The following is a 27,898-nucleotide window of genomic DNA, read 5'->3' as shown; positions in this document are numbered from 1 at the left end:
TGCCGCTCGCGAGGGGAGCCCGCTGGAGCCCCCGTTGACTTCCCAGCTTCCCGCGCTTCGCCTTCTCGGCGGGGAAGCAGCACGAAGCGACTCCGCGCGGCGCCCTTCCGAGCAAGGCGCCTCACGACGCCCCTCGCCAGCTTCTCTTCAGGCTGGCGGGCGGGCCGGAGGCGGGCCCAGGCCCATGGCCCCTCCCTTCCCCGCCCTTGTGGCGCCAAGAGCGGCCGCGGCGGGAGCGCTTCTTCTGCTGGCTCCCGGACGGACTCAGGCGCGCTCGCAAGAGCCGGGCGCTGCTGCGGAGGCTGCGCTGCGGCGGCGACCGTGGTGGTTGTGGCGACATGTGAGCGGAGTTTTTTGCGCGCCAACGCCGAGCGATGTACTCCGGGAATAGCAGCAGCCGCAGCAGCAGCCTGCAGCCGACGCCGGGGGAGCAGGACTCGGAGCAGCAGCCCGTGCAGCCGGTGGATCCGGCGGCGGGGCCGCCGTTCAGCGCCAGCACCTACGAGCTGCTGGCGCTGCTGCTGGCCACCATCGGCATCCTGGGCTTGTGCAACAACCTGCTGGTGCTGGTGCTGTACGCCAAGTTCAAGCGGCTCCGCACGCCCACCCACCTCTTCCTGGTCAACATCAGCCTCAGCGACCTGCTCGTGTCGCTCTTCGGCGTCTGCCTCACCTTCCTCTCCTGCCTGCGGAACCGCTGGGTGTGGGACGCCGCCGGCTGCGTGTGGGACGGCTTCAGCAACAGCCTCTTCGGTAAGGGGAGCCGCGGGGGGCGAGGGCGCCTCTGGCCATGTGCAGAGGGACGGGGTCCAGGCGGGGAGAAGGGTGAAAGAGGAGCTCGCTGTATGCTCTCTCTCTCTTTGTGTGGTTCCAAGTCTCTGATGTCCCCCAAGGATGCAGATCAATACTTCTGTCTTTTGAATAAATGAATACTTAGGAGGAAAGAGAAGGGTGCCGTCCCCCTGGCATCCCATTTCTCCCACTTGCGTCTCCCGGAATAACGGACTGCCCTTCCTCCAACCAGCTGGCCCCTCTCCTGTAATCCCTTCAGGTCAAGTCCTGTATGGCCTCCTTTTCTTCCCTCCCTTTCCTCGGATTATAATCACCGGACTCATAATGTAGTTTGAGAGTGAGTGCAATCCCCTCACGTTCTGTCAAAATTAGATGATGCCTCTGAACACGTGCAGAGTGCACCTCTCACATTGCAGTGCTAGGAAATGGAGCTTCTAAGGAATCTGTAGCCTGAACGTTATTCTGGCAATAAAGGTTTCTTTTGGCTTGAGCTAGAAACTGCCATAAATGCTGCACATCGCCCCCCCACCCCGTCTTATTTTCCACTTCATGTCTGTGTTCCCTATCTGATTTGCTATGCATGCTCATTCCTGGTCCTGCAGGTGGTATCACTTTCATTTTACACCCAACCTTCTGATATGCAGATTTTCTCTTTTCTCCTCTAGCTTCTTTGGGGTGTCTTCCCATCTCATTAGGAAGGGTGGGGTGGGGTAGTTGTAGATCCATGAAACAAGAATTGTGTAGACACCAGGACATCTCTTTGCAGAACACTAGCTGAGCCATGGTACCTGATCACTTTGGTCTGCAGTGCTGTATGCATGGTCTTGCTTCTTATTTGTACAAGTGGTACTGAGGGTGGTGCGCCAGTTGCATAGATCTGCAGCGCCTTCAGGCTTACGTCTTTGTGGAAATGTCCACTTAGTGGGACTGAAAATTATCCCGCACTTCATTTTGCCGTGGAAGATAATCACTTTTGTAGGTACGTTAGTAACAAGAAAGGGATGCTGCTTGCAAATACAACATTAGGCAAGTCTGGCAGTTTTGAAGTGCTTAGCCTTCTTTATTAAATAAAAGTAAAACAAACGTGCTAAATTAGACCACTCTTTAGGGCACCAGAATATATTCTGATGCAAACTGAAAATTACCATATGCAAATTTGCATAGTTTTTTTTTCTGGAGAAAAATCCAGCTCATTTTTTTTTCCTTCCAGAAAACCCACATCCCTTCATTCCACACAGTTCAGTGGCTGCTTCCTGTGTACTTTCTAGACCTCCTGTGTACACAATCCCAGGTGTGGAGAACCTTTGACCCTCCAGATTCTGTTGAACTAACACTCTCATCCACCCCAGCAAGAGTGGATAATGGCTTTCGATGATAGGAATTGTAGCTTAGGATCCTCTGGAGGGAGAAAGGCTCTGGAGGGACAAAGGCTTGCCATTCCCTGTGCCCCATAGATCTAACCTCTCTATCTGACCATCATTCCATTTTACAGACACCTCCATTTTAGCATTACCCCACCAACACCCGTCCTTTCACCATATCTTTATTTTGCCAGGAACACACACCACACCTGTACGTGATCTAGGGCAAAAGGCCCCCCAGGAATAACTCTCACCACATTTATGATGCCACCGTCTTGCATCTGCCTCAATCTAGTCCCCACCTTCCCCACTTAAGTCTTGTGTCTTCATTTGCCCACAGGCGCCCATAGTTCCTCTATCAGTCAGCTTCCATATCATGCATACTGTTTGTAAGTGACCTCTGCAGCTTCTGCTTGACAGCTGAACTTTTGCTTTCCCTTTAAATCCCTGCAAAAGCTCATCTTCTCTATGAGCCTTGAGACTTAATTCCTGATTGTCATTCCTAACTGTAGCTGATACCAAATCTTCCTCTCTACCCTTGTGTTGTTCCCCACCTATGGCCAGTTATCTGTATTAGTGTGAAAGTTCCTTGCAAGGAGGTGATTGCCTTGTTGTTACCTATTCTACTCTGGAAGGCCCTTGTGTACACTTGGTGGTGCTGTATATATCCTACTAATAACAGACTCAAGCTTTGAGTGTAGATCCTCAAGATCAGGGTATCAGCAGGCTTGGGGGAACATTAAGATTTCCACAGGTTTTAGATGCTTAAACTTTAGGGTGGAGCTCTTAAGGGGAAGGGAACCCCAAAACAGCCTAATGCTGACTGAGCATCCTCAGTGGCCATGGAATGCTGATTGACAGAATAAAATGGAAAACCAGGTGGATGGAGCAGGAGTGAGGAACCTGGATCCCACCAGATGCTGATGGATGATACTCCCCCCGCCCCCCCCCCGGACTATTGATTGTGCTGATGGACCGCTGCTTCCTGACCCCAGGAATAGATGGGATGGCTGGCTGGAACCAGTATAGGATCTACTCCACATTGCCTCATTTTGTTTTCGGTCCCACTTGTAAATAATTTCAGGGCAAAACCACCTGCATCATTCTCCATTTCTTTTCTAATCTGCTACTTCCTTGGCAATTTCATCTTCATTTTTCTCGTCTTTTCCTCAGACCCATCAGATACGTCCCCACCTCCTTTCATTCATATTTACTTGCGTTTCTACAGCACCCAGGATGATTCACAACATCAGTGTTCAATCTATGAGTACGTTTTCCCTCATCTTCAGTTGATTCCCCACCCCCACCCTAAAATGAATCACGGGCTGCAGCTGTTGTGATTCAGGTATCTCTGTGAACCAAAATCACACAATTTTGTTTATATGTTTTCCTTCCTGAAGTGGAAAATGGGTGAAACTGCTGGAGAACAAATCAAACAATGCTAGTGGAAATTTGCTTCCCCTTCTCTGAAGCCATTTGCAGAGACATGTAGTCATTAAACTACATTTAAATTGGTGTCTTCAGTAGAATGGAGTATGCCTTTTAATTCATTAAAACACACACACACACACACACACACACTCCCAGGTAAGATAGGTATCTCCAGATTTCTTACATTCACTTGACATGCTAGGAGTCTGTAGCTATTTTTGTAGAAAAGCTAAAGGTATGTGCACAAGGAAGCCATTTGTGATGACACATGTACCACATCGCTGGAAAGCAGTCACAACCTCCTCCTAACTCCTGTGTGTTTCTATGCCTGGTGAAATCCTTTTGAAGGAATTTAGGAGCCAAAGCATTTCCATGAAAAGCAGAGCTGGTGTCACAGAGTGGCCCTCCTGGCCTCGGTGTGTGGGACCCAGGCAACACCCCTAACCGGCTCTGCTTTTCACAATTTGAGTGTTTTGGCCTGGCTGAAACATGTCCTGATGGTGCTTCCAGCTTTTCTGGATGGAAGATACAGAGAGTTGTGTGTGTAGAATCTAGCTTACTGCACAGAGGTAAAATTAACACTTGATGGTTTGCCCACGGTTGCCTCTGACTTTGGCTGCTGCTGGTAGCGGTGGAGAAAGCCGATCGGGCGCCTGGGGCAGTGCGCGTGCCCAGCCGCCTGCAGGTGCTGGGCCAGCCAAGGCAGGATGCTCAGTGGGGCCTCCGGAATCTACCTGCCTCCTCCCACTCAGGTGCCCTACAGCAGGGGGGATGGGTAGGCAGCGGGTGGACCGTTTGGGCAGTGGGGAGCCTGTGTGCGCCCAAGGCACCGCATCTTTCCCAGGCTCGGGTGCGCTTCAGGCCCCATGGTGGGTGCCGTCTGGCATTTTTTCAACCCCCTCAGTAGTGACACCCGGGGCAGCCTGCCCCCACCACACCCCGCTTCCTCCGCCCCTGGCTGCTGGTGTGCGGCCCCCCAAAGATTGTCCCAGAAAGAAATGCGGCCCTTGGGCTGAAAATGGCTTCCCATTCCTGATGAAAAGCCTTACTTTTTTTTAAAGAATGCCAGCAACATGATGGCTGCATGCACATAATATTGGAGGTTTCCGTACCTGGGGAATGGATTCCTCCGAGGGCTGTTCACACACAGGTGGGCATCACTTGGTTTCTCTACAGTCAGTTATTCTTGGGCATGCAGATGCTCCAGATGATGCATTTGTTGTTTGTGTGTGTAGGGAGTGGGGAACCTGTGGCTCTCCAGATATTGGTGAATGCTAGTTCCCATAAGCCCTGCCAGCATGCACAGTGGTCAGGGTCCCATTGAAACAAATGTGATTTGCACAGACCATCTTCAAGCTCATGTGCAAATAGGTTCTATGGGCCTGCTAATATAGGAACTTAAAGGTGTAGTCCCTGATTTTCACTAAAGGTTATCTGCAGGGGGAAGGCAGTTCAGCTAAGCCTTGCTCCTTCACTCATTCATAATCTATATTCCCAATCCATGTGTCAGCTGGTGCTCATTCTAGGCAAATGCATTTATGGATGCTGTCTTGGAGTGCTGTTGCTTTCACTGCCTTAATTGGAGTTGTCAGCTTTTAAAAAATGCTGAATGCTACCTAACACTTTATCCTCAAAAGGACTCAATCTCTTCTTGTACCATACAGAAAAGCACAAAATGTTCAAATGTGCTATTTTCTGCATTGTGGCAAGAAGCCGTCATCTCCAAGCCACAACTCCCTTTAGAATGCATCTCAACTGCTTTTTGACAGTCATATATCGGAAAGGAATTAAGTCTCTTCTTAGAAATCTTATTGTAGATAGACATCTGACTTCTGATTGTTGATCGGTTGGAATGCAACATTGGCATCTGCCGGAAGTTCAGCTGCCACTTAAAAGAGGTGCACACCTTATAGTCCAGGAACATATCATACTGACTGGTGCAAGTTAAGGCTGCGGTTGTAAAGGGGGTAAACCCAATGGAATGCAGTGGGAGTTGCTTCCAGGTGAGCTGGTGGAAATTTGTGCTACTTGCCTTTGGAAAATAAGAAGATAAACCCTCTGACAACAGTAATGATAATGTACAGGGACACTGTGGCAGTGCTTTTATAACGAATGCAGTGCATATAAACAACTGTTGCAGTGACCCAAGTTTATTCATCTTTCCTTGGTTCCTGGCACATGACTGGACATTTAAATAATGTTGATTCTGCTCTTGAATATTTGCCATCCATCTGATGTCTTTGAGATTAACTTCAGCAAATAGAAGTGGGGAAAGAGAGCTGGTTTCCTCTTTCAGGATATGCTGCAGGGTGTATGGATACCATATTGAATCATTTTTTAATGAATAATTTTATATGTAATCAGCCAGCTTGACCGCCAGTGGAGGGAGACAAAGCTTTTTCACATTGAAAACAATTCAAGGACACTTTTCACTATTATTTTTTCTTTTGAACTTAACTGACATGGGGAACAGCTTCTGTTTGTTTAAGGAAATGTTAATAATTTGAGTTAAAGAGGACTGTAAGGATCCTAACCATCATCCCCACCCAATCTCTTGTGCTAAGGTGGTGTCTTCCATGCATTAAGCTGCACTTCTCCCATCCATTAAGTTCCTCATCTCAACTGTTACTCAATTTCTGCAGTCCTAAAATCAGTGATCAGCTGCCCTGTGTCAAATGTGCCTTTCTGGCTCAGGGGTCCATTTAGAAAAGGATCCAGGAAGCATAAGCCAGTAAATTAGGTAGTGTTAAATAACCAAGTTCTTTCGTAAGGATATAAAGGCCAGTTTTACAAAGTTGTATTTAGAAAGTAGGTCAGTATGTACACACAGGCACAGTGATGCGTAAAATTAACTTTCTCATAGAATTTTTCACTTAGTTGGTTTTTGCAGTCGAAGAGTGGTAGGGCAGCATCTTGACATTGTAGAACGGAAATAGAAAGGTGGACATAGCTGTTCGCTAAATCCAAAATTGAGTCTCCTGCTTTAATGCATTTTTTCCTACTGCTATACAGCTAGAAAATCACTTCTGTTGTGTCACTCTATTCAGGCCTGACTCTGCAGGAGCAGTAAGCTGAGGTGCTGAGGGAGCTAAAAGGTGTTAGGGGGTTGCACAGGCATGCATCCGACACGGCTTTTGGCCCATGGGCTGCATGGCGCACCTTGCTCTCTTTCCCAGTTGGACCCAACTATTCCTTCAGCTTCTGCTAATGATGCTGGACCTGTCATATGCAGAACCGTACTGTTGGCATTGGCGGGCAGTGACCCTCCAGAGTTGCAGACAGGGGCCTTTTTCAGCCGTACCTTGAGATAGGAGATGCTCTGCCGCTTTCTGGAATTTGGAGGTGGGTGTGGCAAAGTGCATGCAACGCTACTGAGAGAATGAGGAATTAATAACTGCAAAAGGGGCTATCTTCCGTTCCAAGGTAGCAGGGGAAAGAAAGATCCCTAGGTGCTGTTTGTGTTGCTTGATAAGGAGGTCTGCATCTCAGTTGTGTTCTGTTTTAAAATAAGCTGTTAAGTTCCTTTAGTAAGTAGTCACATCTGTTCTTACTGGAAGCCTCAGGGTACCTCCAATTCTACCACAGGCTTTTCTTTTTTGAAGGCTTCATTTCCAACTTCCAGGGGTGACTTGGGCTGCACTCACATGGCAGCTTATTCCATTTCCCTCCATTCTAAGTTCTGCACTATATTTGAGCTTTCACGTGAAACAAAATGCACTTGCAGAAATATAGCACAAGTTTAGTGCTCATTGCCATCTTATTTGCTTCCAGAAAAAAAAGCTTGTACATAGCATGGAAATGCGTGCTAAACTTGCCCTATGTTGTTGTTGTTTAGTTGTTTAGTCGTGTCCAACTCTTTGTGACCCCATGGACCAGAGCATGCCAGACACTTCTGTCTTCCACTGCCTCCCGCAGTTTGGTCAAACTCACGCTGGTAGCTTTGAGAACACTATCCAACCATCTAGTCCTCTGTCGTCCCCTTCTCCTTGTGCCCTCCATCTTTCCCAGCATCAGGGTCTTTTCCAGGGAGTCTTCTCTTCTCCTGAGGTGACCAAAGCCTGATTTCCTTAAGAATGGAGAGGTTTTATCTTCTTGCAGTCCATGGGGCTCTCAAGAGTCTCCTCCAGCACCATAATTCAAAAGCATCAATTCTTTGGCGATCAGCCTTCTTTATGGTCCAGCTTTCACTTCCGTACAGCACTACTGGAAACATGCCCTATATTCCACTGTATCTCTGGAAATGGCTTTTTTGTCATGTGAAAGCTCAAATATAATGCAGAAATTAACAGTTTGGGAAACTGGAATAAACTGCTATGTGGATGTAGCCTTGAATTGGCATTTCTTTTTGCGCATTACTTCATTTTCCCATTCAGCTTCCAGTCAGCGGATTTAAGGTGGCTTACATGTTTGAGCATATCAGGATGCAGATTACAGCATGTGGCATATCATTTCTTTGCCATGTATCTGGATTGTGACTGATTTCAAAAAATCTGGGCAGTGGGATTGTTAGTAAAAAGCTTTCCCTCAGAATCAGTGCTTACTATTAGTTCCATATAATGGTGAGCCAAGAAAAGGTGGTTGCCTCATTGCCTTACTTCCGTGTTGTTCACTTAATATTTGAAGTGAAAACAACTATTTCAAGTATGATGCATGTTGTTCTTCTCTTCAGTGACATTTGTAACCATTGCATGGTCCCTACTTTGTTCTCTTCTTTTGCCAGCTTTTGTTGTTAATGGATGAGACACTGCTTTATTATTATCATGTGAAGAGTGCTTGGAACCAGCATGGTGTATTAATTAGAGGGTTGGACTAGGACTGTGTGGATGCAGGTTCTGGTCCTCAATCAGCCGTGAAGCTTGCTGGGTGCCCATGGGCCAGTCTCCTCATTTGGACGTAATGCAAAACATTACGCCAGTCCTCCTCCAGCATGGCTACAAGGATGAGTTCAAAAGCTTTTCTTTTCATTTTAGGTTAACCACAGATTGTGACAGCCTCCATACTAGGAGAAACCTGCTCATCTTAACTCTGGCTTGCTAGAACAAATCCAACTTCAGATCCTAGTTTATGAAGCCAACTTGTTTTAAGATCAACCACAGTTTAGAGTGCAAATGACATACTAAACCACAGTTAATCTAAAACATGCTAAACAATGCTGGAAGAGGAGAGGGCAGAGCTTGTGAGCCCACTGGATGATAAGACAGTTACATCTTCAAGGTAGAATCAACAGGACCTATTCTCTGTTTTGGCAGTGGAGGAAAACATGCCAGAAAGCACAGAAAGCCCTTTGCCCCCTGCCTATGAGCAAGCACCTTTGAGCAGTAGGAGCTATCTGCAGGAAACAGTTCTCCAGCAATGATTTCTGCAGTCAAGTCACTGTGCACTGTAAATAGCTGCCTGGTTACTCTTAAGGACAAGGTGTATTGCAGTTAGAAACTGTTCAGTCTAACGATTTTTGCTTGCAGGAATCAAGTGAAAAGATAAACTATGGAACTAGGCCTGTTTGTCCACTGTATGTAGGGCAGTATTGCAGCCATATGCAGAAATGGATTTCTGTGTGTCCTTTACCCAGGTACTGTACTCTGCAGAGACCTAAGCCATAGCATTAATATGGGGGGGGGGAAGTAAAGGGATTTCAGAAAAGCCAGGGAAGTCCAGAAGCCAAAGGTAGTGCTCAGTTGTTGACGTACGGAATTTAATTGGGCATGGCTTTCATTGAAGCCTGTAGAGCACTGCTTGTGTTGGAAGACTGGGCTATATTTAGCTCTGGCATCTCTAAGCCTTGGGAAGCTTTGGAGCACTAAGAGAGGTGCTGGCAGCAAGCCTTGTGCAGCCTTCAATCTTTAAACTAAATGAGCGCTGCTCCACCAAGAAGAGGACAATGAGCTCCCCCAAACAAGTGCCAGCTTCTTTTTCTTGGTCGTGATACATATCTAGTCATTCAAACCTTAAGCTAGAGCTCCACATTTACAAACGCTGTCTTACTAACAATAATTTCAGGGGAAGGCATTTCATAGAATGATAGAGTTGGAAGGGACCCCAAGGAACATCGTTCAACTCCCTGCAATGCAGGAATATGCAGCTGTCCCTTATGGGGATCAAACTGGTGACCTTGGCACCACACGCTAACCGACTGAGCTGTCCACGGGAGAAAAGCGGTGGGCGAGAGATGGTGATTCTTAGCCTTTCCCCCATCTTCTGGTTCTCTCAGGCAACCCCACTGTTTCCCCACTCCTAATCTTGGAATGAGTGTTCTTGGTGATAGTTGTAGGTGGACTAGGGAGAAGTGTCCAGAGGGTGGGGTAGTGGAGGAGAATTGGTGCATGGCGGAATGGCTGCTCCATGCTGGATACAGCAGCAGCAGCTGAATCTCTCTGCCATGCATTATTTGAAAGCACTGAAACCAGAGAGGACAGAGATGGCAACACGCAGAGGCAGAGCTGGATGCTGTTTAGGCAACAGCAGGCAGAGTGTGTGGAGCACCCATGACTTCTCAACGCTGTTGCTTACTGGGAGCTTACTCGACACGGTGTTGGCACAGCAGCGGAGCCAGTTTGACGCTGCCTCTCGCTTCCTCTCGGTAGGAAGCCAGGTGAACCTGTCTCCAGATTTTGGGCTGGGGAGTTATAAAAACTTGAGCACAATCCATAAAGCCACACCTGGACTGCCCTCAATTTTACTCTAACCTTGCCCTCCACCCAATCTTTTAAGAAAAGTTGTAAGTAGCTAAGGGGGCCAGCACTAAAGGCATGGGGGCTTGGAGAGGCAAAGGAAGTACCAAGGGCACTGTTTTGAGACTGGGACTCCCCCTCCCTCCCTCCCTTGCTTGCTTCTGTGAGGTGTTTTGCCCTAGCAGCCACAGAGCTGATATTTGTGGTGGGTGCTAGCATCTGGCTATCTATGACAGAATTTTTGTAAGAGTTCTGGGAAGATGCCTTCTTGTCCTTCCAGTTTGCCCTAACAATCTGGCCCTGCACCAAACGGCACCCAGCTAAGATTCATTTTTGGTGCCCCTCCACCCCCAAAGTTGTTCAGCTTTTCAATTTTGTATCACAGTTGTCGTCTGTTCCGTGACTTTGGTGCTCCATTTTGTGTGCGTGATGTATCTTTGTCATACAAGATGATGAACCTGCATGCCGGTATCTAAAGTTCTGTGTTTATTCATACCATATGAGCTGTTTGTGCTGCTTCTTTCAGCTGGCGAGTGGACGGTTGAGTTGATAGACCATGACAGATGCTTCCAAGCATGGGGCTACAGGCAGTCACCTGCCCCTGAAAGCCAGCCCTGTGCACTCACCCATGCACAGGGCTAGTTCAGCACATACGAATGAACTGAGAAAAGATGACTCATCTTGACTTCAGCATGTAAAAAGTGGCTGTTTGCATTTGCCTTTAAAAGGTAAAGGTACCCCTGCCCATACGGGCCAGTCTTGACAGACTCTAGGGTTGTGCGCCCATCTCACTCAAGAGGCCGGGGGCCAGCGCTGTCCGGAGACACTTCCAGGTCACGTGGCCAGCGTGACATCGCTGCTCTGGCGAGCCAGAGCCGCACACGGAAACGCCGTTTACCTTCCCGCTAGTAAGCGGTCCCTATTTATCTACTTGCACCCGGGAGTGCTTTCGAACTGCTAGGTTGGCAGGCGCTGGGACGGAGCAACGGGAGCGCACCCCGCCGCGGGGATTCGAACCGCCGACCTTTCGATCGGCAAGCCCTAGGCGCTGAGGCTTTTACCCACAGCGCCACCCGCGTCCCGCGTCCCGTTGCCTTTACTTAAATTTGAATGCCTGCTTCGTCAAGTGTGCCTTAATCGACTCATGAGCTCCCTACTGGGGCAAGGGGGGGGGATGTGCATTTTTCCTCATGTAGCAGATAATGCACATGCTTTGAAAACAGAACTTTGGGTTATTTTTTCACATGTTAACATGTTACTGATAGTAAGCAGGCTGCACTGGTTCATGTAGCTGCTTCATATAAAGTTGGGAAACGGCCCAGACCCGGGGTGCACAACCTTTTCAGCCGTGACATTTGGTGCTGGCTTGTGTACATGAGCATGCACACCCCCCCACTCCCACTGCGCATGCAGGGATGCCACCATCACTTGCCTCCTCTCAACTCCCCAGGTGGGAGTTGCTAGCAGTTGTGCTTGCCAGGAAAACATGGGGTGGAGCAAGCTAGAGAGAGAAGCAGTGGGTGGGGGGACAACTGTGGTCTGAACAATGTTTGCTGTCTAGAACGATCTTTCTATTGACTGGAAGTGCTGTGTTCAAAGAAGGCATCAATAACAGGCACTCTGGTGGTTTTGTTCCATCTGGATCTTACTGCGAGTCCATCAGACTGTCGTGGGACTCCTGCTGAATTCATGCTTCCCTTTTGACTTCCCTTTTACCGTCTGCTGAATAAGCCTTTTCAACGTGTGTGTGTGTAGCAGTAGTGGGTGTCATCACGACAGAGCTTGTCTGAGACTGCTCATAATCTAATGCCTTTTCTGAATTTGATTATAAGGGGTAATGGTTCTAACATAAGGTTACTGGGTTTTTTTGTTTAGTTGTTTTTTGAGCTAACAGGTTATAAGTGATAGGTATTCTTTGACTACTAATAGACCTGTCACCAACAATAGTTTTCAATGTTTGATGCTTTGCTGTGTTTTTATTATTTTGCAAGTCACCCAGAGTGGCTGGGGCAACCCATTCAGATGGGTTGGGTATAAGTAATAGATTACTACTATTATTATTATTAACATAAATTATTTGCTTATTCAGTCAATTGGATGTTTTATTTTGACCATATAGAACTAGGTATACAGAGCAATGAAACAAGCGCCACAAATCACAAGGCTGCATGCAAAACCAGAAAACGTATATTTATTGGCTAGGAAATTCTTATGGAACACTCTCCCTAAGGAAGCTCTCCTGGTAATCTATTCTGTACTAAGTGAGGATGTATTTGTTTTTCCAGGTATTTGGATGTGCACTATTAGTTTGCCTTATAATAGTGATATTTGGTTTTTGTTCCTATTGGGGTGTGTGTGTTTATTTTTTAAAGTGGTTTTTTGTGGGGGGGGAGGGATGAATGATTTTAGCTTAATTGTGTTTTTCTACAAAGTACCGGTACTTCGTTATTTCAAAATACATCTCTGTATTGGGGATAATTTAATAAACTAAACTTTTTATTTATGTCTCCCTGCAGGAATCGTTTCCATTATTACTCTCACTGTCCTGGCCTACGAACGCTACCTTAGAGTAGTCCATGCAAGAGTGATTGATTTCGCGTGGTCTTGGAGGGCAATCACATATATCTGGCTGTATTCCTTAGCTTGGACAGGAGCACCTCTCCTAGGCTGGAATCACTACACTCTAGAAATTCATGGATTAGGTTGTTCAGTGGACTGGAGGTCAAAAGAGCCCAGCGATTCTTCCTATGTCCTCTTCTTCTTTCTTGGCTGTCTTGTCACACCAGTTGGGATCATGGCTTACTGCTATGGACATATTCTTTATGCGATACGAATGGTGAGTTAATTCAAGCAGTAGCTTTTCACTAGAATTCAAATGGGCAAGTGCAGAGTGATCAAAATGTGATTTATGTGGATAATAATAATAATAATAATAATAATAATAATAATAATAATGTATTATATATACCCCGCCCATCTGGCTGGGTTTCCCCAGTCACACTGGGCAGCTCTGAACAGAGTATTAAAAACTCTGTAAAACATCAAACATTAAAAACTTGCCTAAACACGGCTGCCTTCAGTTGTCTGCCTGGTTCCCTGTAACCTCACTTCTCACAGTAAGGGAACTGCCAGAAGGCCTTCGGCGCTGGACCTCAGTGTCTGGGCAGAATGATGGGGGTGGAGACGCTCCTTCAGGTATTCTGGGCAGACGCCGTTTAGGGCTTTAAAGGTCAGCACCAACATTTTGAATTGTGCTCGGAAACGTACTGGGAGCCAATGCAGGTCTTTCAGGACTGGTGTTATACGGTCTTGGCAGCCACTCCCAGTCACCAGTCTAGCTGCCACATTCTGGATTAGTTGTAGTTTCTGGGTCACCTTCAAAGGTAGCAACACATAGTGCATTGCAGTAGTCCAAGCGGGAGATAACTAGAGCATGCACCACTCTGGCAAGACAGTCTGTGGGCAGGTAGGGTCTAAAGATATTTACAAAGGAATACATAAAATCAAAATTGATGGAACTTATTTCCAAGTAATCATGCTTAGTATTGAATTGTTAAACCATTGAAATAGATTGTTCAAGATTTAACAATACAATATTATTACATACCTGTTTTAATAATGCAGAAAGTCACACTAGGTAATTTTACATGTATACAATCACATGTATATGTGTGATTGTAAATAAAATCAATAAATCTATAAAAATTGCTAGTATTAGTAATTACAGGGACTCTATAGGGATTGACATAAAGTTGATGTAGCTCAGTACATAGTGAGTTTCTGCTGTTAATGTTTTTGTTGGTGTAATTGGACAATAACAGATAAGAAAATAAAAGGCTCTGTGGCACCTTATAGACATAATAATTATTATGGCATACGTTTTCATGAACAGGAGGTAACTTAATCAGTAGTCTTCAAAATTATTCCAGAGATCTGTTAGTCACAAGACTCTGATTTTGCTGCAGTAGATTAACACAGCTATTTCTCCAGAAGTCAGGGCATCATCAGAAATCTTATTTAAATGAAGCTGGTGAGAAGGATGATGCCTTGATAATTTTTGAAATGTGGTTAGCTGTCAAATAATAAGACCACTTACAACAACATTCTTCTCTCTGAAGGATTTGGAACTGAATGCTCTTTAAAATATGTGCTGTTTGATTGTTTTTCATTATTTTTCTTTGCAGCTTCGTTGTGTTGAAGATTTGCACACTGTCCAAGTGATCAAGATCTTGAGATACGAAAAGAAAGTAGCTAAAATGTGTTTTTTAATGATGACCACCTTTCTTATCTGTTGGATGCCTTATGCAGTGGTCTCCCTTTTAGTAGCCTATGGGTATGGCCACCTTGTCACTCCAACAGTGGCTATTATCCCATCTTTATTTGCCAAGTCAAGCACTGCCTACAATCCAGTTATCTATATCTTCATGAGCAGAAAGGTAAGCAGCTGAAAAGCAGAGTTACTTACTGAGGCTGAAAGGATCACATCTAATGCATTACGCAATGGAGGTGGTCTTCCTCCCGACATAAGCACAACATGGCAGAAATTACACATAGTATTATCTTGCATCTATAGGAAAACAGGCAAGAAAGGCACAGAAGGCAAGACCAACAGAATTTCTCTGGGGGAGAAAAGGAATAGTGAAACTTGACCAGCATAAGGCTTCCTAGTAACTTAACAAGGGTGCTGTTCCTTTTACCACTAGCACCATACATAGGCTCAAAGCATATCTGGTGGATGTCCTAGTTGCCGTCCTTGCATCCAGGGCACTGATTCATGAGGATGAAGAGGATGTGCTAGGGAACACCTGGAATTGTAAGTCTACCTTGAGCATACAAGGGAGCCACCCTAGTTATTTGGGTTTCCACCAATTTCGACTCAGGAACATGAAATGAAGCTGAATCATTGGAAGGTTCAAAATGGTAGACAAAAGTGCTTCTTTGCATAGCACATAGTTAAACTTCAGGATTCATTCCAACAGCAGGTAGTGATGTCCATGGATAACTTTAAAACAGGATTAGAAAACTTAATGGAGGCTAAGGCTATGTTCTGCCCCAACTGTTGGAGGCCATATTCCTCCTTGGATACCAGTTGCTAGAAACTGCAGGAGGGCCAAACCGCCTTGCAAAGCCCACTCTTATGTGAAGTGTGTTACAGTAGTAAAGTCTGGAGGTGACAAGGGGCATGGACAACCAAGGCAAGATCTGACTTCTTTAGGAAGGGTTGCGTGTGGTTCAAGCTAGTAAAAGGCACTCCTGGCTACCTGCAGCACCCAAACTTCCATTCAGTCCTGTTGTGAAAACAGCAGCATCCCCAAACTTTATCCAGTTCTGTGAAGGACAAGATGAGCACCTCTGCACAGGCTTGCAGGTTCTCCCACCACTACTTCTGCTTTGTCTGGATTAATCTTCAGGTTGTTCCTCTTGTCTAATCCAAAATAGCCTCCTACTACCCGTTTAGAAGTCCACAGGCTGTCAGTGGGAAAGAGGTAAAGCTGAATCCCATCTGCATGCTGATGAACCTTCAGCCCAAACTTCTGGATGACTTCTAGCAAGTTCATGTAGATATTAAGTAGCATAAGGGACAGGGTGGAACATGTGAAACAGCTAAATGGGATGGAGGCACCCCGTAGACAACCGACAGTGTAGCAGAACCAGTGACAGAAGTTTTCTGGAATATTATGCTATGTACAGATTAGGATAACTTGTGTTGAGGAATTTTCATTGCAAAATTTTTGGCTGCCCTGGGGAGTAATCTAATTTAGCATGTTTATTATACTTCAATTTAGTAAACAAAGTTTAAAAAACTTTGAAATTGCCAGGCTTGCTCCATGACACTTGCCTAATATTGTATTTGCAATTGGCATTCATTCATTGCTGTGAAAGAGTGTACAAAGTTGAAAACTTTCTGTGGAAAAGTAGAGCACCAGAAAATATTTCACCCTACACCACTGGGTGGAACAAAAGTCTCTCAATATGACTGTTAGGGTGCCTCTGATCCTTAATGGATTGTCAGTCCCTATCACTTTGCCTCCTAAGCTCAGCCCATGGAGTACAGGAGTATACCATGGCAATTCAGAATTAGATATATAGTAGTGACTTTAGGTGGGCTTTATAAAAGCTACTGAAATATGAGCATGCTAATTCATTCATGGGGATTAAAGAGCGGAGTTTTCCTTTGATAAAATGAAGCAATCATTTTGGCTGTTATCTGTTCTGTTCTGCGCCTGGATCTTGCATTAGCTGCTATTGAAGTCTAAATAGGTTAATAGAAGCAGCTGAAATTCATTATGACTGATGAAGTGCTGTAGATTCCCCCCCCCCCCGCCCGCCGCCGGATGGTATTATATATGCTAGATATGATCTAATCCATCCTAAGTCAAAGAGAGGCCAGTTTGCATTAACACTTTTGCACCCATTGAAAAGAAATTCCTTTTGGGGAGCTTTCTTGCTCACCCTTCACCATATGGTTGGCTGATGCAGTGGCCAAACATATGGAATTATCCTATAATGCAGAAGTAAGAAACCTCTGGACCTCCAGATGTTTTGGACTCTGACTCCCATTGTCTCTGACCACTGGCCATGGTCAGATGGGATTCGAGATCCATTACCTGGAGGATCACTGGTTCCACCCCATTCCTGTTCTAATGTGTTGGTGCAAATCAAGATTGTCACACGTGCAGATACCTGGTCTGCTGCCAGAATAAAAACTGAAAGTACAGCTTTTCCATGTATGTTTGGGAAGCTATTGAAGGAGAGTTATCAAGCCACTGTACTCTAGTGTATCACATGTGTGTAACACTCAGCAGGCTCTGACAACTGATTTTATGTGGCACCTATGTCATTCTGGTATAGGTAGTGTGAAAGTGTCGCTTTCTGAATGACGGGTTTTCACTGTAATTTGCTCCCCTTGCAGTTTCGGCGATGCCTCATGCAGCTCTTCTGTGTTCGCCTCCTGAGGTTCCAGAGGCGCTTGAAAGAAAAGCCAGCAGTAGGGAACGAGAAACCGATAAGGCCCATTGTTGTGTCCCAGAAGGCAGGCGACAGGCCAAAGAAGAAAGTGACTTTCAGCTCTTCCTCAATCATTTTTATTATCACCAGCGACGACACACAGCAGATAGACCACAGCACGAAATACACGGGCACAAAAATAAATGTAATCCAAGTGAAGCCACTATAGGGGCTCCTAGGATTTGAGCGGACTTCTGCTAACCAAACTGTTAGACTATCTTTGTGGCACAATTAGGAAGAGCAAGCACCGTCTTTCAGAAGCAAGACATGGAAGTAATTCAGACTGCAATCCTTTGCTTGTGTACCTGAGAATAAGACCCATTGAAATCATTGGGGACTACTTCTGAGAAGAAGAGTGTAAGATTGCCCTGCCGCCAGCCTCAAGCTCTCTGTAACATGTTAATTGTTGTGGCAGTTCTGAAACAATGACACGTGGCGGATGGGCCGGTTTTTATTTTATTTTACTTAGAATATTTATTTTTCCATATCATGTCTTGATCACCTACCTACCTGTCCTTTGCTGCACTGTACACGAACCAGGGAAATAAAGGAGCTTTTAAAGTAGGCCATAGTTCCTTCAGCAAGGCCTCGCTGATTTATTTCTTTTTAAGCAATGTCTGGTGCTGTATTTTAATATGGTGTGATGTCGCAAGCCGGTTTGAACCCGCTTGGCAGCCTCAAGCACTTGTCTTGAATTCAGTGTATGGGTACATATAGGCAGTGGCGGTTTTGTTTTTTGGGGGGGTGTTGTAGGCCAAGCTTCCGCCTCAGGTCTGAACAGGTGGCAGCTCAAAAGCAAAATAAATTGGCTCCTAAAGGAAATTGTATCTTAGTGGTGTGGCATTCCCTGCCCCCCCCTAAAAACTGAACTGATTATCTTTTCGAGAGCTGAGATAGTTAGCAACTGGCATCTCCCTTACAGCCGCCCATAAGAAGTGCTTGCGCTGAATATATTTAAGCAGAGAGTGGTAGCGCTTCAGGCAACTGCGAATTCCGAAAGGTGCGTGAACATTTGTTACAAGACATGGATGATGCTGTAGTGGATCTTCTCTGAGGCGGGCGCAGAAGTTCAAAACGAATGAATGATTCAAAAGGGCAAACAGTCAAAAGGGCCTAAGGGCCAAACTATATGTGAAGCTGGATTCATGACTGAAATGCTGTGTTTTTATTTTATTACTAACAGTTGGGAGGGGGGATTAACCCTTCTCCCACTGCATTCCCAACAAAAATCATAGTGACTCCACTTTGAGGAGAGGTTGCAGTACTTGTGGTTTCTTAATTTAGAGAAAAGGTGAGTCAGAGATTACATAGCAGACACATAAAAAATTATGCATGGTGTGGAGAAAAAGGACAGCATAAGGTTTTTCTCCCTCATAATCCAAGGATTCATGGACATCCAATGAAGTGCTTGAAATACTGTATACTTACATTACTAGTTTGTATAACTACATACTGAATACAATTAAATAAGGCTAAATATTTAAAATAGGAAATAATAAGCAAAAATATATACATTAAAGGAATGCTACTATAAATGTAGTACCCCTTTGCAATAGTCTCTAACACTTGTCATTCTAATGCAGAGAAGTGAGTGGATGGAGGACTTGGTAGTATTGCAAAGCCTTTACTGTGGTGTTTATATATATATAGTTGGAAGCTGCCCAGAGTGGTTGGGAAAACCCTATCAGATGGGCAACATATAAAATTATTATTATCTATTATTATTATCTATTATTATTATTATTATTATTATTATTATTATTATTAATATTTTATTTTATTTTATTCGGCTTCTAGAAACATTGCATCCTCTCTGCAGGATTCCTATGAGTGAAGTTGAGGCCATACACTGTTGGGTGGAAGGCAAGTATGCTGTCACCATAATAGTGCCCCCAATCACATTGTTTTCCTAACAGGACTGGCTGGCAGTCAGTTACATAGGACAAAGTAAAGGGTGCGCTGGGATGGGAGCAAAGCCTGCTTCCTGTCTCTGGTCACCTCAGCGACTGGGGTCCCAGACACCCTTCTATGTCTTTATCTCTCTGCTGGGTTCTAGCTCTTGGAAAACGGAATCTTGGTAAATGAAAATGTATCTTGTCCTTTACTAACTTTGATGTTCAGGTTGTGCACATCATTGCTTAGGTAGGCAAACAGCCTACACAACCACAAACACAAGGTCTCAGCAGGCTTGGGAGAACCTCAATGACTAGATTTTTTTTTTGTTTATTATATTTATTTATATCCTGCCTTTTTCCTTTACACTGACTCAAGGTGACCTGCAGATGATGATGATGATGATGATGATGATAATATAGCAGAGGGAAATTAATCTGAGCCTACTCCCATGCCAAAGTGACAATTATGGCAACTGCACCATACCAGCTCCCTGACATATGTGTGAATTTATAGGGAAAGAGAATCCAAATTAACTGGAAGAAACTGGAATGATAGGAACACAAAGGATCCAGAGTGCTGTTGCTCAAACCACATAAATAAATAGTGCACTGCCTATGTGGGTTAGTTCCTGTGGCTTTGTGGGGAGAAAGTTGATGTATACCACCATCTGCTGGACACTATGAGATAATTAACCCACAGTCTCCTTGTCCTGTGTGGAATATACAGAAACAAGTGAAACCTGCAACGAAATGCTGCAGCGTGTTCTCCTGTTCCAGATATTCCTTTCTTTTCCCTCCTCCTTGTTCTCCAATGCCCTCCCCCAAGTAGTCAGCATTCTGTAGCTTCTGAACACACTCAAACTACACTGGGCTGTTTTTTGTGCTGGCTGTTGACATCCATCTGTCTCGAGAGACAATGGAGTGCACTTCTGGAAGCAAAGCCAACCATTGGGGAATCACAGCACCTGCTGTGGCTGCAGAGACTGGTAACTTGTATTTGCCACCTTCCACGTTGTTTTTGCTGCTTTGGCAGCATCGAAATGACCTCTCCAGGGGGCAAGCCTGGGCTGTGTGTATGGAGGTCCTGGGCTGGCCAGATGACAAGACTCCCCTCTTGATCTCACTGATGTGGTCTAAAGGAAAGCAGAGCAATACATTTGGCACCAGCTTGGCTGCAAGAGTTGCTGGAAGGAGGCGTACAAGGTGCCACCCAACCGCCTTTTCTTCTATAAAAATATTTTCCACTTCTGTAACCTTGGGATTACTCCCCCTGACCCTGCTGAGACCTCCATTGTATGCCTGGATGGTGCAGCTTGGGCAAGCAGAGTTCAGTACTTGAAGAATTAGTATGTATTGGAGTAACCAACATGGAGAGCTTCGGCCCTTCATCATCCCTGACCACTGGTAATGCTTCTTGGGAGTCCAACCACATTCTGACAGGTTTAGCCACCTTTGCAGAATGCCTCATATTAGTTACTGGGGATTCAAAGTAGGAGAGGCTGTTTAGCCACCTCTGCAGAATGCCTCATATTAGTTACTGGGGATTCAAATTAGGAGAGGCTGATATAACCCGCTTGCGTGCTTCCCTTGGACACCTGGTTGGCCACTGGCAGAACATAACATTGGGTGAGATTGGCCTTTAGTCTGATCCAGCAAGGCCCTTCTTATGGGACGTCTGCAGGAGGGAAGAGCACAGAGGCTGGGCCACCAATCATGATAGCCATATCAATAACATCCATATTATATCCCATATAGCCAGCTCCCCTCAAAAAAAAACCAACAACAAACATTGGCAGGCTTGCAGACACTTGTGGACTTCTGGGAAAGTTTTGTGGGTGCCAGTCACAAAATGGTTGCAGTGGGGCATTGGAAAAGTAAGAACTCCAGAGTTAAAAAGAAAAGATCCTCTTCTATTTGCATGATATTAATATGGGATTTCTCCCTTCAAATGCATGTCTCCAAAAATCACAGCTCTAGCACATGTTCGCACCACCATGGCACAAAACATGGATCTCTAGGTTTTTACAAGCTCCCCCTCCCCAACCAACAAATTAAAGTTAACATTGATGTCTCTGCCTGACATTATAAAAATTAGGTAAAGGTAAAGGGACCCCTGACCATTAGGTCTAGTCGTGGCCGACTCTGGGGTTGCGGTGCTCATCTTGCTTTATTGGCCGAGGGAGCCGGCGTACAGCTTCCGGGTCATGTGGCCAGCATGACTAAGCCGCTTCTGGCAAACCAGAGCAGTGCACGGAAATGCCGTTTACCTTCCCGCCGGAGCGGTGTCTATTTATCTACTTGCACTTTGATGTGCTTTTGAACTGCTAGGTTGGCAGGAGCAGGGACCGAGCAATGGGAGCTCACCCCGTTGCGGGGATTCGAACCGCCGACCTTCTGATCGGCACGCCCTAGGCTCTGTGGTTTAACCCACAGTGCCACCCACGTCCCAATTATAAAAATTACCAATTCAGCATTTACCAGATCTGCTGTGACACAAAAGTATGGAGCAGGAAGCATGGATCCTGATGGATCTTTGTGTGTTTGCATGGACCCCTCACCTGCACCAAACCACAGAAGGCATCTGTGGACACAGATATGATCTGTGTTTTGATGGCAGTGTTCAGGGTTTCCTTGTAAAAACAATGAAGGTCCATGAGGTTCTGTGCAGGTATGAGGCTGAGAGACTGGCTCAAGGTGAACATTGTGGCCAAATGAAGATTTGAACCTTGTCTCCTGGGTCCAACACTTTAACCAGCCTTTGCCAACCTGGTGCCCTCCAGCTGTTTTGAACCCCCAGCAGTCCCAGCCAGCAACTAGGATTGATGGGAGTTGTAGTCGGGTATGTGTGTCAGAGCAGAGAAGTGGATGGCACCAGAATGGTGAAGGCTGCTCTCACCACCACATCACACTAGTTGAATACGATGCATTTTAAAATTAAACTGGTTTTGAATAGGTGAAAGAAGACAGGGAAGAGGAAAGATACTCTAAAGAAGAGAATCAGTCAATTGTCTGTGGCCTCTGTGCTTAAGGAGTAATCGGAGCAGTTCTCTAAAATGGACGGTGTTCTTTTAGTACACGTGGCATTAGTTAAATCTGTATATTTATTTAGATTGCATTTACATCCTACCTTTTGCTCTAGAGAAGCTTGAGGTGGTGTACATGGTTCTCCCCTTCCTCATTGAATCCCCACAACAACCCTGTGAGGTAGGTTAGGCTGTGAGTGACTGACTGGCCCAAGGTCACTCAGTGAGCTTCATGGCCGAGTGGGGATTTGAACCCTGGTCTCCCAGGCCCTAGTCTGGCACTCTAACCACTACAGTACACTGGCTCTGTAAGGACGTCTGTATGCAGGATTACTGCATTGTGGGGGTTGGGTATTATTATTATTATTATTATTATTATTATTATTATTATTATTATTTATTCCCTGCCCATCTGGCTGGGCTTCCCCAGCCACCCTCAAGGTCCCTTCCAATTCTATGATTCTAAGTATATCTGTGGGAAATAAATATTACCAGCACTTTTCATATTCCATAAGTATTTAATTTGACTTAAATTACAGCTGAATAGCAGGACATTTGCAAGATACATTGGGAAGTTTCTGCATCTTAGTTAATGGTATTTTAGCATCTTTTGCTGAGAAACGAATTCTTAAAGGAATGCTTCAGCAAATAACCTTCTATACTGTGTGTATAGTAAACTACAGAGAGAGAACTGCTTCTCTCTGTGCCCTCCTCTGGTTCCTGCAGCTCCACTATAGTTCACACAGACACCTGCGATAACCGCAAGAATGCTATTAAATATGAATAGTAACAAATTACATCAAATTCCTAGCATGCCGAAGAGTTTACTAAAGTGCAGGATCTCCCTCTAGTGGCAAATGAATCTCATTATAGTAAGCAACAAAATGTGTGACAGGAACAAAACAAATAAGGGGCTCATCCAGATGACCTGCATATTGATTTTCTCCCACAAAGCTTGCACTGATGATAGACTATACACAGTCGTGTGGTTAGGTTATACAACACTTAGTTTGCTTGTGTGGAGTTCACAAGTCTTTCCATTAAGTATTTGTTCACCCCACAAATTTCAGTGCCTTTTCCCACTACTCTGCTAAGCACAGAAAATGATGTTGTTGTTGCACTAGGGTGACTGGGCACTTTAATCCATTTTAATTGTGCAAACTTAAATTTCTGGTATGCACTTGAATACCTCCCACAGAATACTGACAGTCTGGAGGCATCAAAGAAGATATCTTTTATTTAGTCATAATTTTCTGGTTTAATACTTTGGATATGTTGGTTTACAGAGGATGATTTATTCTACTGGCTGGTTTCTAATTCAGAATACACTGAAAGTCTGGATACTGTTAAATCCAGCTCCAAAAACATATATCATCCCCACTTACAGACATGTCTAGTCTACCAGTTTCCTGCCGGTCTGAGTCACATATATGATGCATTGGCAAAATTAGAAGAATCTTGAAAGCAAGTCCAAATCAACAGCTACCAGAGGATACCAACTGTGAAATAATGAGAGACAAAAATCAGAACACACTATCACCACTGAAAATACAGTTTAGCATACATGAAATGGCAGGGCCTGGACTGAATATTGCCAGTGTTCATAGGTATGCATTTATAAGCCCATGTATTGCATCCATCATCACCTCCCTCAGAAAATTAACTTCTGGAGATCTTGACATGGAAACTGAACCCTGAAAAATTACAGCTCTAGCAACTCACACTGGTAACTTTCAATAACCATGCATTCCCAAAAGGGAAAAATATGGACACTATGTGGATAGTGTCATTATACGGTTTAATCACTAGGTGGCACTGGACTTAGTTGTATCTGGGTGGTGTCAAAGGTTTCTGTTTTTGTTACAGACAATAAAGTTCTCATCTAGCTTTCTGGCTGGTGTGTGACCTTTAAGCCACAGCTGGTGAATGTTTGGCTCTCTTGATGTTGCTGGACTACAACTCTCAGATTTCCTGACCATTGGTCATGCTAATTAGGGCTGATGGGAGTTGGAGTCCAACAACATCTAGCAGACCACCAGTTCCCTACCACAACTCTAAGCCTTCCATGACAGACAGTGATTTACCATGAATAATAAAAAGCATGGTAACTTGGGAAATTGAGCATTTGCCTTAGGAAACATGCATCAGAATCACATTATTAGTGTCTCTGTAAATACAACCAAAGTTAGGTGAACCAGGCAGAAACCTTCTGGATTTTCTTCACTTGCAATATGGGAACACAGGTTTGCTTTACCAGGCGTTTTGGCTTCCAAAAAGGCAACAGCTGCTGAATTAAATAAGGATTATGGGCTTGATCCAAAGAGTAGTTTAGTCATTATAAAGCTAGCAGGAGCTGTGTGTGTGCGCGCTATTGTTTAAAACATCAGAACTATAAATCATTCCTCCTTCAGTGCTAACTAGCAAGCTTCCCATAGGAACAGATTGTCTTATAAAAGCCAATGCTGGCTCCATGAGCTGTGATGAAGAAGCATTGTTAATTGCCAAACACTGTTTCCTTGCATACCAAAAGGTATTAGGTTCCCCAACCTGGTTTGTTTTGTTTTTGTTTCCTGACACTTTTATAAAGTCAACAAAATCAATGAATTCTCATGGCACATGTAAAAAAATTAGGCAAGCAAAATGACCAAGGGGATGGAGAGGCTCCCCCATGAAGAAAGGTTGCAGCCCATTCAAGGTAAACTTGTTGAACTGGTCAAACAATTGCCTTTCTTAAGAGGAAATAGCCCTAACTTTCCCATCTTCATAACTGAAGGGCTGACCATGTTGCCATAGTGACCACTAAGCGATGGTGCTCTCCTGGAGGAAGGGGAGTCATTTCTGCACCCCCTCACCTGACTGGAGACGACATTATCTTGTAAGCAGAAGAACAGCAGCCAGAGGGTTTTGTTGTGGGAGTTTTGGGCTGGGATAGAAGCTGGACGTAACAGCTGGGCTTTCCCTGTGGGCTGAATCCAAAGCTATGGCTTTGCTGGGGGTTCTTCCCTGGAAACCTAACGCAGAGGCAAGATCTGCTGGAATGCTAATGCTTGTGAGCCTTCTCTCCCTTCCCTCCTTCCTTCCTTCCTGTACTTAGCTTGTATATAAAAGGACCCCTGACCATTAGGTCCAGTCGTGGCCAACTGGGGTTGCAGCGCTCATCTTGCTTTATTGGCTGAGGGTGCCGGCGTACAGCTTCCAGGTCATATGGCCAGCATGACTAAGCCGCTTCTGGCGAACCATAGGTGGAAATAAAACCAGCTATCCCAAAGACACCACAGTCCCCATTGACTTTCGTATCAAGGAAGCTGAACCTAGATTCAGCACTGAAATCCCTGGAGTCTCTTTGACCAGAGTTTGGGCTGTGTGCATGCAACAATATCAACGATACGATAATCTTTATTGTCATTGTCCCATACAGAACAACGAAATTGAAAAATCTACATAAGACATTCAAAACCCAACAAGCCTGCTATCCCAGCTATCCCAACCTGGTTAGCCCCCTAAAAACTCTGATACCCCATTTTTAAATACAATATACAGACTCCTTACAATGCCTTTAAAACCAAAATCACATTTGGGTAGAAACTGTTTCTCAGGCGTTATCAACCATAACATATGAGATAAAATGACATGGAAAAGCAACTCACACACACGGAACACGAATTTGCCAACAGACACTTATAAACCTGTATGTTTGAGTTCAGTGGGTTCTCCCTCCCCCAAAGTGTGATTATTTTAGTTACCCGGTTTTGTGCTCTCTCCAAAGCTACTTGATTCCCCACTCTCACCCCCTGGCAGGTCTTTTAGAGGAAATAAATAGGGCAGAGTTGGGCAAGCATAGTCTACCACTGGGAAATCATTGTCAAGCTCTCTCCTGTTGAGGAAACTGTTCATTGGAAGTGATGGATCTGGCACTTATCACATTGCACATCTGTGTGTCACCTTGTAGCACATGCTAATAGGCATTACATATGCAAAGCTTTTGAATAGCTCTGTTGGGTAACAGTCCACGTTCCTTGGGATCCCAGTTTCGCTTCATAACAAATCAAGGAAGATTGGCTCTGTCATTGCAAAAGAAAAGAAAAGAAAGTTATTTTGTAGCAGCTGCGCTTTGCTTCATGGAAGGTCTCTAAAATCCTGCGGGAATTAAACATTACAAAATTAAAACTCATCCCAGTAATGAAAAGCAGTGTATTCTCACACAGACCCAGGCAGTGTGTTGATAGATGCATCTATATAATTGAGCCTTGGAGAAATGGATGTCAATATTCAATTCTGTTTCCGCCCCCTCAGAGACAAAAAAGAATTGTGCCAGCAGAGGTTCCTTCACAGCTCTTGTCATTGTTTTAAAAACTGTGTGTGTGTGTTTTCATTTTCACTTCAAGGACAACCAGGAGCCCACAGCTCTCAAAGATGACCTTTAATATACACAAACCACAATAGACAAGCTACACAGAAAATGCATTATTCAGCCAAGTCCCTATGATCTGCTGTTGACAGCCATTTGAAACTTCATAAACCCTCTCCTCTCTCCTCCCGCCTCCATCCATTCACCAACACCAATTCAAAGATCCTGGCTTGTATTAAGCCAAAAAATACCCCATTATGATGTAACATCTAGTTTGATGCCACCTAACAAACCAGGAAAATTTGCTGAGATCAAATCCTGGCATATTTTCCTGGTGTTTTTTTTTTTAACCCACATGAAGCCAGAATTCATGGAATGCATTCCTTAACACGGATGCTACAGGTAAAAATCGTTACTTTTAAAATGTCGTAGTCCTTTTAGTCCTACCCAAATATACTTTTGCCACAAGATACCTTGATCCTGAACACAGTACATTAAAATAAAGTTGAAACCAGTTATTTCCACCTTATTTTGTCTAACTAGTAATGCAGCCCTATGCATGAAAGAAAACGAGGTTTCACTCTTATGTACAATGGCAACAGAAGCAACTTAGCCCGCAAAAGCCTTACCCTCTCTCCATCTGTATGCTTTTGGGATTTGAAAAACCAGGTGACGGGAGTTCAGATACATGAATGATGAGACAAATGCTGCAGGGAGTTGAGACTGGTGGTTATAGTAAAGACCACTTTATTAATCGTAGCAGTATAAACGTGTAACCTTAGGACATATTTATATTACCACTTACTCCACATCCAGTGCACTCCCTCTGCTAGCATTTGAAGTTGTATTCACATGATGTTAACCAGAGACAGTGTGGTGTAGTGGTTAGAGAGCTTATCTCGACCTTGGGTCCTCAGATGTTCTTGAACTACAACTGGTCATGATGGCTAGGAATGATGAGAGTTGTAGTCCAACAACATCTAGGGTCCAGAGGCTGAGAAATGCTGGGTTAGAGTGTTGGGCTAAGACCTGGGAGCCCAGGGTTCAAATCTCCACTCAGTCATGAAGCTCATTCAGTGACCTTAGGCCAGTCACTGTCTCTCAGTCTAACCTACCTTAGAAGGTTGTTGTGGAAAGGAAGAGAATTATATAACACCACCTTGAGTTCCTTGGAGGAAAAGTGTGATATAAATAAAATTATTATTATTATTATTATTACTCAATCCTGTAGCTTTTTGACAAATACTGCATTTTTCTCTCAAACCTGCTTCAGTGCAACAAGAAAACTTAAGCCACATTCACTTTGTACTTAAGAATGGTGCAGATTTGCAGATGCAAGTGATTGACTATATGGAGATGGCAGAAATGACTG

At 44.7% G+C, this 27,898-nt stretch overlaps 1 protein-coding gene across 1 annotated transcript; it reads left to right on the top strand.

Annotated features, from left to right (window-relative positions):
• Positions 1-193: 193 nt before the first annotated feature.
• OPN3 (opsin 3) lies at positions 194-17,840 on the top strand. Its single transcript, XM_053382633.1, has 4 exons — positions 194-753; positions 12,769-13,088; positions 14,437-14,688; positions 17,166-17,840. Exons 1-4 carry the CDS (start codon positions 375-377, stop codon positions 17,427-17,429), a joined length of 1,215 nt encoding a protein of 404 aa, XP_053238608.1. The 5' UTR covers positions 194-374; the 3' UTR covers positions 17,430-17,840.
• The last annotated feature ends 10,058 nt before the right edge of the window (positions 17,841-27,898 follow it).

Source organism: Podarcis raffonei, chromosome 3 (assembly GCF_027172205.1).
Source record: "Podarcis raffonei isolate rPodRaf1 chromosome 3, rPodRaf1.pri, whole genome shotgun sequence".
In the NCBI taxonomy this organism is placed as follows: domain Eukaryota; kingdom Metazoa; phylum Chordata; class Lepidosauria; order Squamata; family Lacertidae; genus Podarcis; species Podarcis raffonei.
The sequence above is the reverse complement of the archived record's forward strand: the minus strand, read 5'-3'. Positions and strand labels throughout refer to the sequence as shown.